Source organism: Pelobates fuscus, chromosome 11 (assembly GCF_036172605.1).
Source record: "Pelobates fuscus isolate aPelFus1 chromosome 11, aPelFus1.pri, whole genome shotgun sequence".
Taxonomy (NCBI): Eukaryota; Metazoa; Chordata; class Amphibia; order Anura; family Pelobatidae; genus Pelobates; species Pelobates fuscus.
The window spans coordinates 35,830,384-35,844,423 of NC_086327.1; the positions used below are offsets into that span (position 1 = coordinate 35,830,384).

Consider the following 14,040-nt stretch of genomic DNA (forward strand, 5'->3'; position numbering starts at 1 on the left):
ATACAAGTACTGTATTTATTTTAGAGGGCTCGCTTTCTATTTGAGTCATTCGCCCTCTAGGTGGGGAATGTAAGAATTGATATGCCAAACTGCAATATTGTATATAACTTTGTGTGTGTGACTGGTTTCACAAGTTAGGGTCATCTACTTCAGTGTTTCCCAACCCAGTCCTCAAGGCACACCTACCAGTCCAGGATTTAAGGATTACACAGTTTTGTCTAAGGTGTTTTTTCTTTTTTTTCTAAAAACACCTTAGACAAAACTGGGTAATCCTTAAATCCTGGACTGGTAGGTGTGCCTTGAGGACTGGGTTGGGAAACACTGATCTACTTTATAACAGTATGATAAGGATCAAAGCTTTCAGTTGCATTTTACAACACGCAGCTAAAACAAAAGCTTACATCCCTCCAACAGTTCTCCTGCCAACCAGTTTTCAATGCATGTTATCAGAAGACCAGAGTAATGAACATCTAGGTGTAACCATGGTAGTATGTTTATTCCCAAGCTATCCTGTCTCTCAAAGAAGTCCAGGCCTGCTCCAAAGTTACCCAAAAACCAACCCTAACTGGTCACAAAAAATATTCCTGCGGACACCCAAACCTCTTTAAAAAAAAAATAAAAAAAAAATAAAAAGAGGTTTTACTTAGAAGGTCTACCACTCCTTCCTTACTCCCTCTTCACTCTGCTCTCGGCATCGAGCACACATGGTCTGGAGTGTGTATACAGTCTCTCCACACTCTTCACGCTTCCAACTTGCAGGTGCTGGATTCACTCCCCCTTGCTTTCAGGGCCGATTTAATTTTGCCTCAGAGCTGCCTCTCAGTTATCCCGGCTTTTACCACTAAGTATCGCTGTCTCCTCACTCGCTCCCAGCCTTCAGCCCGTTTGCTCCCTGCATTCACCGCGAGACATGACCAGCGTGCGTCGTCACGTCATCTCTCCCGCCCACAGCACTGAATACCCATTACCCAACAATTTATGTTCTGCTTAAATCTAGATATATATTCATTACACTGAATGTAGATCTAGATTTAAGCAGAACAAAATCGTACACAAGCAGATTTACTATAACAAACATACATTAATATGCATGTATAAATGAAAGGACTGCTGAGCGATGGGGTTGCATATTGAAGAAACTGGCCCTGGGGTTTGTCATTGTAAGGAACAATAAGAGGAGATTTAAAAAAAAAAAAAATAAGTTACAAAAATAAAATGACACCAGTTACCAGGATTTCTGAAGCCAGCCATTGACTTTGCATGGGACATCAAGACAAGCCTGTGTTTTGCCTGTCATATTGCGCTGTCAATGGGTAACAGCATCAGTACATAGAGTTTAAAATGGTGTGCAGTTTCCCCACGTTGTTTTGAACAGGAAAACAACAAAAAACGCCAAGCAAAGCAAATCTTCACAACTATATAGGTTAAAGGAGTTTATTAAGTTAATATATAAATAGATAATAACACATAAAGGAAGTTGGACTCTGGTCACCGGTATCTGTTGTAATTGAAGTGTAGACGTGGCATGGGAAATCTCGTGTGTTGCCACTCTCTGCCTTTTATTTCTCGTCCCATTTGACACATGGCACATGGCAGGCAGCAGCATATTGAGCAGTAATCGTTCATAAGGTTACCCTGCATGATAAAAAGATCAATAAAATCATTTGCTGGATAAGAGTCTTCTTTTCAGCCTATGTAACTGCAGTTTGTAACAATATAAAATCAGTCACATGACATGACAAATTAAATGATGTGTTACCTTGTAATAAGAATGTTTGGCTTACGAAATAATATAGAACATGCCTACCAAGAATTAAAAAGAAACATTTGCGATATGTGATCAAAAGGTGTGGCCAATTGGGACAATTAAAATAAGCGAGGGGACAACAGTTGATTTAGGTGCACAAAGTGATAGGAAATCAGTATTCACTACAAAGTCAGGCTGGCAGGATTTGCGTAAAAAAAAAAAAAATTATTCTGCAACAAACATTTTCAGAATACCACACATATGAAAACTAGTTTGCCCATCAACCTTTGTGGCATCTTCAAGCATTACATCAATTAACACAATATGTATCACATGCAAATACCGTACAGGTGGCAGCCATATATTCTAGCTATTGATTAGATCAGCAGTTAAAGGGATTCTATAATGTAAAGAATACAACTTTGTATTCTTTACACTATAGAACCTCTGGCCCCCCTACCTTGTGGCTAACCCCTCTCCAGCACAGAAAGTATTGAAAAAAACAACACTCGCCCAATTTCAGTGCCGATTTCCCTCAGTGCTTGGTCAGAGCTCTGCTGCCTCTGATGTCATGTGACGGGGAGTGTTAATACACGGCAAGCGATGTGAGCGTATTAGGTCCTTTCCCAGGGCTTTTTTTTTTTTTTTAACACACACACACATTACTCTTAGGGGTTCCCCCTGGCTGGTATTTTATGGTATTTGAGGCTACCTGGCCAGTGCCAGTCTTGCAGAAAAAACGGCAATACAAATGCCGGCATATTTCTATGTATAAACAGAGATTACTCTGCAATACCTGCGCTGGCCAGTAGGGGTCACTGTATGTGGAGAGAGGCAGGGAGTTACAGCATATCCCTGCCTCTCTCTACTCACTGATCCGTGGGGGAGCAGCTACACAGCACAGAGAGTTCAGACAGCAGCTCCCAGCCTGCAGCTCAGGGAAGTGAGGGATGGGGTAAAAGCTGCAGGGAGACATGGGTACACTGGGAGACCCTAGGGGACACTGGGTGACCTGGGGACACTTAGACACAGACACTGTCTGTGTCCCCAAGTCTGTGTCTCCATATATCCCAGTCAGTGTCCCTATGTCTCAGTGTCTCCCAGTGTCCCCTAGTGTCCCAATGTCTCACAGTGTTCCCATGTCTCTTAAGTGACCCCTAGTGTTTAGGGGACACTGGGAGACATGGGCACTGAGACACTGATACATAGGGGACACAGACACTAGAGGATACTGGGAGACATGAGTACACTGGAAGACTAGGAGACTAGGGGACACTAAGACACTGGGAGACAGGGACACACTGGGAACAATCCATCTTTTATTCAGCAGAATAAATGTAAGTAGTTTTTTGGTGATTTTACAGAATTCTCTCAGGTCACTCCTTGCAAGCATACATAATTATGCAAATTAGTAAGGCCGGTCTTTTTTTCCAGGAAAGGTGGCAACACACTCTCCTTCACATACTCTTGCTTAACTATGGAAACTTTAGAGGGATGTATGGGAACAAAACTTGTGTGGATTGACCGACCATGAAATTAGTTAAGGTAAAGCTGACTTTGTGCACAATGCAAATGATCTTGCTGCTTCAGTCTCTAACACTATGGCATGTTCCCGTTCTTCTACACTTCCTTCATACAGCTTTTCTCTGTCCCAGATTGTATACTAGGAGCTTCTGCCTGCTTTTGAGGAGGTTAGGAGAGGAATGGACCAGTGAGTGCTGGGGACAGTCCTTAGAAAGTGTGGAGCAAACTCAGATGCATTTATGCCACGCTCAGGGTGCTGTCTGCATAGTATGTCCTCAGTTGGCCACCTTGCATAATTGGCAGACAGCCTGACATGCATTCATGTAAGGTTGGCCTTCCAATTCTTTAGGCAGACCTGCTCCCTTTTTAAGGCATGTTTGTCTCTTTGGGCAGTTCTGATTACATCATTTGCGTCAGTGGCCCACCCTTTTACCCCACGCATTGACTGCCTGCTTCACTGGACACTACTGTTAGGGATATGGATTTACTTGAAAGATTAAATCATAAATTAGAGATATTAGCATAGAGTGTTTTATTCTCATAGCTGCATCCTATGAGTTTCCCTTCAGCACCACTTCCGCCAGAAACATGACGATTGGTAGATATGACAGTTTTTGGTCGATAAGATTCTGTAATTAGGCCCATCATAATTGTCAGCACCAGGCCCACTGGGCTCTTAATCTGACCCTGCACTTCCCCGTAGGAAAGCTATGCTTCAATGCTTTACTATGGGGATTTTATGGACGCTGCATGTCCTCATGCAGAGCTTGAGAATGTCCAGTTTATAAGTAACTTAACCACCAGAAGTGCCTCTAGTTGCTGTCTGACCACTAATAGAGGCAATCTTAGTCCTGCAATGTAATCATTGCAGTTTCTCAAGAACTGCAGTGACTTACATTGCAGGACTAAGGGAGACAGGGACACTGCACCCAGACCACTTCAATAGTGTCCCTTTAACCTTCGGCAAAGATGCAAGTTATGTACAGGATATCTGGTTGGAGAGCCAGCCTCCAAGTGGCATTATCAACATTAGAACACTTTTTTAAAATTAAAAACTTAACAGAAAACCGTAGACTAAGCCGGTCTCATTATTGGTATAGCTATTTGCCTGCAAACTTCATTGTGAGGACCAATGCGGTGTGCTCTGCGTGCCATGGGCTGTCTTAATAAACTAGGGCATAAACCTAAATTGTGGCACTTAAGAGGGTGTGGGGGATATATAGCAGGTCACAGGCAAGTTAGAGCATCTTACAGAGCCAGAGGAATGTATAAGGTAAAGTAAACTTTAAAACAAAAATCAGAAGCGGTTTGGTCTTATAAGAGTAAACCAGGTGAAAGTTCAGACTGTTTCAAGCTGGAGCATCTGTCGTCCCCGCCAGGATCCTTCCTGGAACAAATGGGAAGATCCCGCTTTCTGCCCTATGTCAGAGGAGCTTCTACTGGGACTCCCAAGGCCTGGAGGAAAGCCGGGGCATCGCAGAGTTGCATGAGCGGAAACTTTTTGCCGTTCTTTTCTGCCACCAGGCAGTGTGGGCTCCATCTATACGGAATCTTTAAGTCTCAGGAGCTTGGTGGTGGCTGGGGGGGAATGCCTCCACTGTATTGCCAACCTGGAGAGGTCCCAGAAATAGGATAGCTGGGAGACGTCAAATGTTAGGGAAGGGGATGCTCTCACAACCTCCAGTACTGCAGTCTTGTCAGTCTCTTTGGAATTTAAGGAACACATCTCTAGAGGCCTCCAGGGGTGCTTTTGCAGCCTTCAGTAGTCTGAAGCAGCAGGCAGTAGCAGCTTGCTTTGCCTGTTTAGGTGACATTATTGTAGACAGTAGTTACCATATATAGTGGGGTAGTTGTCCTGGGGAGACCGACTCTGGTACGCCTCGTATTCTGATGTTGCAGGCTTTAACCCGGTCTTCTAGTCTTGCCAGCTGTAGACTCATATCACTACATGTCTTCTGCACAGTTGTAAGAGCTGCATCAGTAGCTGATTGTGCCACCTGCTGGTCCCCCAAGTCTTCTATTGCCTGGATGCGACTTGTCAGGGTGGCCAGCTTGAAACATCTTTAATATTCAACAAGAGGGCTTTGATGTCAGCATTAGTTGAAGGAACACTATCCTCCATCTCAAGAGCCCGGGGGGGGGGGGGGGGCGCACCTGGCCATAGAGCTTGCCCGGCAGCAGGGAAATCCTCCTCTTGTTAACTCTCTGCCTCAGACGATGCCATGGAGTAGGCTGCAGGTTGTTGTGGCATCTGCAGTAAAGTTCGGATATCTCGGAAGCCGGGCCTGGGATCTACTCAGTGCATTTTGGAACGGCGTCCCATAGTCTGCTCGTGCTCTGTGGGTATGAAGGAAGTGTGTAATAAGCCTCCAAGTTGCCGTTTTAGCCACAGATCTGGATGGCAGTTCGGCGCTCACAGGAGTTGCAACCATCTTGCATGGGTGCTGGTTCCGCACCCCCCCTTAGAACACTTTTTCCCCAAGACACTTTCACTACACTTCTCAGTATCAAAATCAGTCTCCTGTTACCCCCAGGGATATAAATGTTGACTAAAATAACTTACTTGAGCTAACATTCTTGCTCCTACCACTAGGAACAGACATTCCTTGTCTAGATTTGTTAAGAGCTATAATGGATGAGTGTAATGTGGACCAACACTTTGCAGATCTATACACCCAGACTCCTTATGATTGAGGGCATCATGTTTAAACTGAAACCAGAGAGCACAGCTTGTGTTGAGGTGCCTTAATAGACACATCCAGAAAAGCCACAGCCAGCTAGCAAAACCGCTTCCAGTGACTAAACATCTAAAGAATTGGAAAGATTATATTGTTTATTCCACCCTATCACCTACAGCAGGGATAGGCAGCCTTCAGCACTGCAGATGTGGACTACAGCCTCCATAATGCTCTTACACCCATAATGCTGGCAAAGCATCATGGGAGGTGTAGTCCAAAACATCTGGAGTGCCGAAGGTTGCCTATGCCCAACCTACCGTATACTAGTTCTGATGCCAATATGCCAAAGAAAAGCTTCAAACCAGCAATCAAAACCTCATACCAGGCATCTGTTACTACTGCTTCAGGAACATCTTATCACAATTAAAGGATGAACATCCTGTACCATAGTCCTATTCAATCTGTTAAAGAGGAACAGTCATTTCTCCTGAAATTATACAACTGAAGACATTCAAATTCAGATAACATGTGTTTACCTATTTTCCCCGTGTGATATTCTGTTTTTAGTGTATATTAAAGATTCAGCAATTCCGTCCAGGCACTAGCAGCGCACGCATTGCACTACAGGAGAAAAATGGGGATCGTGTACAAATGTGACTTGCTGCAGTTGAGTGCATGTGTTGGGGAGTACCAATTTGGGTATGTCTGCTCATGTCTGAGATTGCTGATCTGCATGTGGACAGTATGCATCTGTTACCACCATGGGAGAAGTCTTGAAGGGGCTAAAAGAAGCCTCTCGTACTGTAACAGGGCTACTCTCTACAATGTGAGTTGTCCAGCGAGTGCGAAAGAGGAGGGGAGGGGGAGGGAGGGGGATAAATATCTGGAAATTTTATTTTCATTTCAGCCATCTTACCCCAAAATTATAACTTTTCTGGTCAGTTTACTGACTGAATAGCCAGGCAAGTGTAGGATTACTTACCGGAATCTTGTACCTCTCTCGTAACCCGGTACGCATAGCAAACATCGAACCTGGTAATAGGCCAAGGCAACATGTCTCTCCATAGAGGGCTGACAAATAGCACGGAAATAAAAATGGACAAAAGCCTCCAAATAAACCTGGTAGTGCAGAAAAGTTATAAAAAATATAATACGTATACACACACACACATCTCTATTACATAACACACAGAGTATGTCTTATGCAACTTTAGTCACCAATGGCCTTTGTGCTACTGAAAGCAAGTGGAGCAGTGAGACTATGTACATTGGGAGGACGCCAAGGCATTCCTGGAACCATAACCACTACAATGATTACAAAAATCCTTACAAAGAACACATTACACTGGCATAGACCATATGCAGGCAACCTTGACACTAGATGCGAAGGATTATTATTACCTCTCCCCTGATGTGTCCACAACATCTGGAGTGCTGAAGGTTGCCTGACCCTGGCATAGTGTGTTATTGGCTCTGAAAGGGTTAATACATTTAACATTTTATTCTCCTGTTATCGATGAGTTGCCTGACTTACGGAGATCAAATAAAGCTGCCACAGAGCACTCCATGTGATTAGCCTAAACAAATGTAGTTCGCAGTAACTAGATCAGATGGCACAAGCTTGGTTTGTTGTAGTTCAGTTTATGATTACAAATACTTCACATTTTCACTTACACATTGGAAGATCTTCAAGACACTGGCAAAACCCTGTACGCCATGTAATCGGTCCATATGGCATAGCCAATCCCATTTCATTGGTATTCGTATTGGTATTTTGCACATTAACAACTACGTTATTCTGCGGCTGCTGCTGTGGCTGAGTAACCACTAAAAGAATATGAAATAATTATTATAACATACAGGAAGTCACTCTACATGGAAGTCATAAGCAATATGAATGAACCTGGACACAAAGTTGGATAATGTTTGGTAGATGGGGAGGTGAGTAGGTGTTAAATGGACACTCCAGGCCCCTAAAGCATTTTAGCTTGCTTTATAAGCATTTTTCTGCAATATTTGCCCACTGACAATACAAGCCATCACATCCCTGGTTCACTGGCACCCACCTCCTCCAGGACTGACCCTCTTTGGGAATCATCGGAATTGATGCCAAGGAAGATAACAGCTTGTAAGTGTTTGTTTTCCCAACAGACATTAGCTTAGATTCTATACCAATAACCTTACTGACAGAAGGGCAGCAAATTTTCATAGCAATTCAAATTTAGTCTATACATTGACTAGTAATTTTGCAATAGGGATAAAGGGATTAAAGGGATATTGTAGGCAGCCAGACCACTTCAGCTCATTGAAGTGGTCTAGGTGCAATTCTTCTGTTAGTTTTGCCCTACAATTGTAATTACCTGACAGTCACTAGAGGGACTTCCAGGTCATTAGGCGACATGTTTGCCTAACTGATGCTGGACTTCCCAACGTTATGCATGAGGACATCCAGCGCTACCCAAAACCCCATAGGAAACCATTATACAATGCTTTCCGATGGGGCTGTCCTAATGCGCTCGTGGCACGCACTGCGCATGTGATTCCTGGGGGAGCCAAGGCAGAGCTTGACCCAGCACTGAGGGACATCCACGCTGATTTCAGGTGTGAATGAGGGGGCACTATAGGGAGATATAGACAATTTTGTATTCCTAGCCTATAGTTTCCTTTTAATTGTAGGTGTATGTGGGGTTGTGACCAGGGGCCAGTTTGTTTTGTTTTACACTCAAACACCAACAATATGGAGTTCCTAGAAAAGAGGCACTTCGTATAGAAAAGAGGGACAGGGATCTGGGAAAATAATAGGATCTGCCACTCCTGAAAAGTGACATTTGGGAGGTATGAGAAATTAGAAATTTCCAGGACAGGTATTCGTTAATAATGGGGGGTAAACTGGACCCCTCCATTGATTTAACCCTCAGGAAACCAAGGACCACTTTTTGAAATACCGCTTAGAATTGACAAGCGGTCCAACTGCAAATTTGGTGCAAATAAAATGTGCAACTTTTGCAGGAAGATCAGCAACGGTACTTTGTACCTTATTTCAAACTTTCGTTCGCAAATGTGAGGTTTAAAATATACAGCACATTTGCAACCAAACACTGATGAATTTTTTAGCCATTCACTATAAAATCCATTCAGATTTTAGTGAATATACCCCTTGATGTAAAGTGAACATTACAATTTTTGAAATCCTACTTACCAGGAGCCACAGGGGCAGCCATCGGAATTGCTGGTTGCATCTGCATGGTTGGTTGCATCTGCATAGTTGGTTGCATCTGCAGAGGCTGCTGCATCTGCACGGCTCGTAACATCTGCACAGGCTGCTGCATCTGCACGGCTGGCTGCATCTGCACAGGCGGCTGCATCTGCACAGGCGGCTGCATCTGCACAGGCGGCTGCATCTGCACAGGCGGCTGCATCTGCACAGGCGGCTGCATCTGCACAGGCGGCTGCATCTGCGCAGCTGGCTGCATCTGAGCAGGCGGCTGCATCTGCACAGCTGGCTGCATCTGCACAGCTGGCTGCTGCACCCCTGGCACCTGTCCAGCTGGTTGCATCTGCGGCACCTGCATCTGTGAGTTTGGTATATTCATTGGTAAAACAGCTCCCTCTGACACAGCGAATGTAGGCACCTGCGTGATGTCAGGATTTCAAGGCTTTAATCTAAGATACAAAATTAAAGTTTAGTCCACATACAATGTTACTAATGCCAACATAAGTCTTTAATCACAGACCTACCACAGATTCTAGAATTCTCTATTCCCATTATTATCAAAACAATATACTTTGCTAATCTGAACGTTTAAAAAGGATAGGCATTCTTAATGCATGGCTTTGTATTATCAGAGTGCATGATTTTAATAATTACCTAATATACCTAAAAAAGTTTAAAAAAAATATATAAAAAATTAACAACAAGAGTTTGACAGTACTCTGTAGCTATCTCAAATGGTTTGCAAAAGAGTTGGGTGCCAAGCACAAAAATATGGTCGCTTGTGTTAAATCAAATGTGAATCTCCTGCTGACTCCTGACACCTAGCAACTCTATACATAATCTGGGCTTCCAGTGCCTACTCCTTATAAAATGTTGCTTTACCTAATTGGGTTTTAATTAAGGTTAGCTATAAAACCTGGCCAGTGATTTAATTATATAAAAAAAAAAAAACAGGATCTATGATTTAACAGGACTATAGATCTAAGAGTTTCTCAGTCCTTAGCTTCCTATTCACCTGAAATGAATACAAGTGGATTAATGGGTGTCTGACCATGCAAATTGGAGTGGTTGAATCAGAATGTATCTAAATAGATAACCAATGCTATAGGCAGGGTGGCCACATCTCTAATGTTTTCTGAACAAATATCATGGTCTATTCATGGAACATCAAACAGTAGCGAATTAAAAATGAGGCTAAAATAGCAAAGTTCTATGTAGCTGCATTCCATTTTAAAATTTTTGCCTAAATGTTGCAACTTTTCTTATTGCTAAAGTATTATGTTGAGTAAACAAACCTCTGTGTCTTAATATCTGCGCAAGAAAAGTGCTCCTCTATTTTATATATAATCAATATGCTACAGGAGGGAAAAGCAATTCACTAATTAAGGAATTATTTTGTTTTAACACATTACTTTTCTTCTTGCAGCACATGAATTATGAACACCAAGGTCACCCCAGCCACAGCAAGCATCCCTGGGAGTGGAGATGGTCGGTCCCATTACCCAGCACCAGGAAGTGTTACAGGGAGAGGAGATTATCTGTCCCTCATCCAAACAGCAGCAAGCATCCCTGGGAGTGGAGACAGTCGGTCTCACTACCCATTACCAGGCAGTGTCACAGGGAGTGGAGATTGTCGGTCCCTCATCCCAGCAGTGGCAGTGTGAGGTTTACACAGTGTGAAGTATACGGGGAGTAGAGACGGCCGGTCTCTCTCCCCAGCGGCAGACGGAAACACTGGGAGTGGAGATGGCCGGTCCCACTACCCAGCCCCAGGTAGTAGTACAAGGAGTAGAGACGGTTGGTCTCTCTGCCCAGTTGCAGTGTACCAGACAGGGAAAGGAGACAACTGGTCTCTCTCCCCAGCGGCAGACAATATCACTGGGAGTGGAGATGGTCGGTCCCACTACCCAGCACCAGGCAGCGCCACAGGGAGAAGAGATTTCGGTCCCTCATCCCAGCAGTGGCAGTGTGGGGAATGGAGACAACCAGTCTCGTTTCCCAGCAGCAGTGTGAGGTCCAGTGGGAGAAGCGTTCCGTCCTTCCTCCCCAGTGGTAGCGTGAGGTCCTGGGAACGGAGACAACCAGTCTTGTTCCCCAGTGGAAGTGTGAGTTATTGGTAGTGGAGACAACTGGTCGAACTCCCCAATGGCAGGGTGCAAAGCCAGCCAGACTTCAGGACTGTAGGGGCGGGCCGAGGACAAGTGCTGTTGCAGGCATGGTACTCCCGTGTGGATCATGCTGTGGCTTTCGGTGGTGGACAAGGGGGAGATGTATAATGGAACACTGTCACTGAGTGACACGCCCTCCCCGAGTGCCAATTGGTGCAAGTTGATTTTGTACCCTTTTTTCACGATTGGTTGGAGTGAGTTAAAGGGCTTGGCTTGTAACTCCTCCCCCCAAGCCCTGATTGGCCGCCGAGTGGTTTAGGCAGGAGGTTTGAATCTACTGGCCAAAACCAAGTGATTCTGTGAAGCTGTTTTCGGGTATGTACGGAGCCTCAAGCTCAGAATTTGTATGACAATTAGTACAGACACAATAGGTGGAGCAAATAATATACTTCCCTCTTATATCAGTCAGTTCAGCAATGCTGCAAAAACAGAGTGCAGCATTGCTGAACTGATTGATATAAGAGGGAAGTATACTTTTTGTGTCTGTACTATATGTATTTGGTGTTGGTATAGGGGATACCACACAGGTGTTTAGAGCTTACTGTCACTATTATATATACACCACTTGTATTGTCTTTTGTATGACAATTTCCCGGGCTCTGTACATTCGATAGCTCCGTAATTTACAGGGATATCTGGGATTAGGTGCTATTTGGGGATGTATGGCATACAGGGATGCATTATTGTATTATGTGTATTTTGTGGGTTTTTGTGTTTCAGCTTCATGTGTTTGGGAGATACCATTATCTCTCAGACACAGCAATGCTGGGGCGGGCTTATGTTTTACATTACTGTGTATGGAGACCCCCTGTGGGGGTCTGTGCATAAATACTGTGTATCTGGCCTTCAATAAATAGATCCTGTTGTACCCTTCATTAAGTCTCGGCTGATGTTTGGGTAACCAAGAGCTTTAACCCCTTAAGGACCAAACTTCTACAATAAAAGGGAATCATGCCATGTCAAACATGTCATGTGTCCTTAAGGGGTTAATCACTGCTTCACTTAGGAAATGGGAGAATCACAACGGATATACTCAGTCCAGTGACGTACACACAATGCCGCGTGGGCCGGGGCCACAAATGGTGATGGCGGGTACCCGGTCACAGGGGTCCGCAGGGCGGCCGGGCCCCCTGGAGTGACGGGCCCGGTCTCAGCTGCGACCCCTCCGACCGCGGTATGTACGCCGCTGACTCAGTCAGAGTATAGGGGATCCGTTACAATGGTCCTGATGATATCACTCTGGAGGACTTAGCCCTGGTTCCCACTGCTTCTTCTGGATCTGGAAAGAAATCCACATCCACTGATTATACAAGATAGTCTCACTTTTGTGGATTGGAGTATTTCCAGGGATCATGGCATGTGTCATGACTATTGTAAATTGCTTAGGAATTACTCTCAAGCTGAGCTTGATAAAGAGTTGATATGGTCGAAACGTTGCTGCTTTTGCCCAAATAGTACTGCTATTTTTGTTATCCCAGAGTGCCTGAACCATTCTTTATTCTGCATATCTTGGAAGGAAGGTCTGGCCAGTCCTGGCTTCAGAGCACCTGGGTTACTTGGTGAGTGTGTATCCAGTACGTCTCTTCTTTTCCCACCTTGGCATGATGGTTCAGGTGTATCCTTAACCTCACTGGTGTGGCTGGTTTCTTTGGTGCTCATACTGTTTGGGGTGCTGTGGCTCGGCAGCCTTGGACATGGATGGCCTGTTGTCTGAAATCTTGATGGCAGCTGATTGGCTTCAGAATCAACTAAATCTGACATTTTATTTTTCCTTGTTGGCATGCTTCCTTTGTATTCGTTGCTTGGCGTTAATAATGCAAATATGAAGCAACCTGTCTTGCTGTAAAATTGAGGATTCCAGCCTTGGTAAACAAATAATCTAAATTTTATCAAAGACAGGAGGTGAATATCCCCGGCCCCTTGGTGTCTTCCCCCATTTTTTTATTTTTGTTTTAAGGTCTATAATGTTTTGCTCTACTGGATATTGCTGTGGTTCCATTCATTGGTTTCATTTTTTGTGTGTGGTCATACCCTTACATTGACATGGATGACATTGTTATGTGTAACCTCATATTTCAACAGTTTCCGTTCACAGTGTTTTCTCTTTTCTTTTCAGTTTAACCCCTTCCCGACTACGGACATACTAAGTACGTCTGACAAAAATGGACAGCGGCATTCCTATCTAATATGTCCGCGGCATTTCTTAGTACTTACCGATCGCCGCCGTTCCCCTGCCGGCAATTGGGTTTACTCGCAGTCAGTGGGGACTGCCTGACAGCCCAGACAGTCCCCCTTCGGCAAATTTAGGCCCCTGCAGGCCATGTGATCACTCTGAAATAGCAGTCACATGGCGGCAATAGATGTCCTTGTATCTGCCAGCAGGAGGACTGACTAAACTGACAGGCAGTCTCCCTGCAAAAATAAAAAATGTTAATAAATATAAAAAAATAAATAAATATATATATATGTGTGTGTGTGTATATATATATATATATATATATATATATATATATATATATTTATATATATATATATATGTGTGTGTGTATATATATATATATATATATATATATATATCTGATATATACATATATTATGTCTTATATATATATATCTATATATAATGTCATTATAACTATTATGTCATACATATATTAATATAAAAATAGAATTAAATTACACGTATATATATATAATAACTATATATAT

At 43.7% G+C, this 14,040-nt stretch overlaps 1 protein-coding gene across 1 annotated transcript; it reads right to left on the reverse strand.

Annotated features, from left to right (window-relative positions):
- Nucleotides 1–1,426: 1,426 nt before the first annotated feature.
- LOC134577455 (protein transport protein SEC31-like) lies at nt 1,427–9,979 on the reverse strand. Its single transcript, XM_063436208.1, has 5 exons — nt 9,818–9,979; nt 9,149–9,612; nt 7,624–7,776; nt 6,932–7,068; nt 1,427–1,635 (listed from the first exon to the last, which is right to left on the reverse strand). Exons 2-5 carry the CDS (start codon nt 9,540–9,542, stop codon nt 1,489–1,491), a joined length of 831 nt encoding a protein of 276 aa, XP_063292278.1. The 5' UTR covers nt 9,543–9,612; nt 9,818–9,979; the 3' UTR covers nt 1,427–1,488.
- Nucleotides 9,980–14,040: the final 4,061 nt, after the last annotated feature.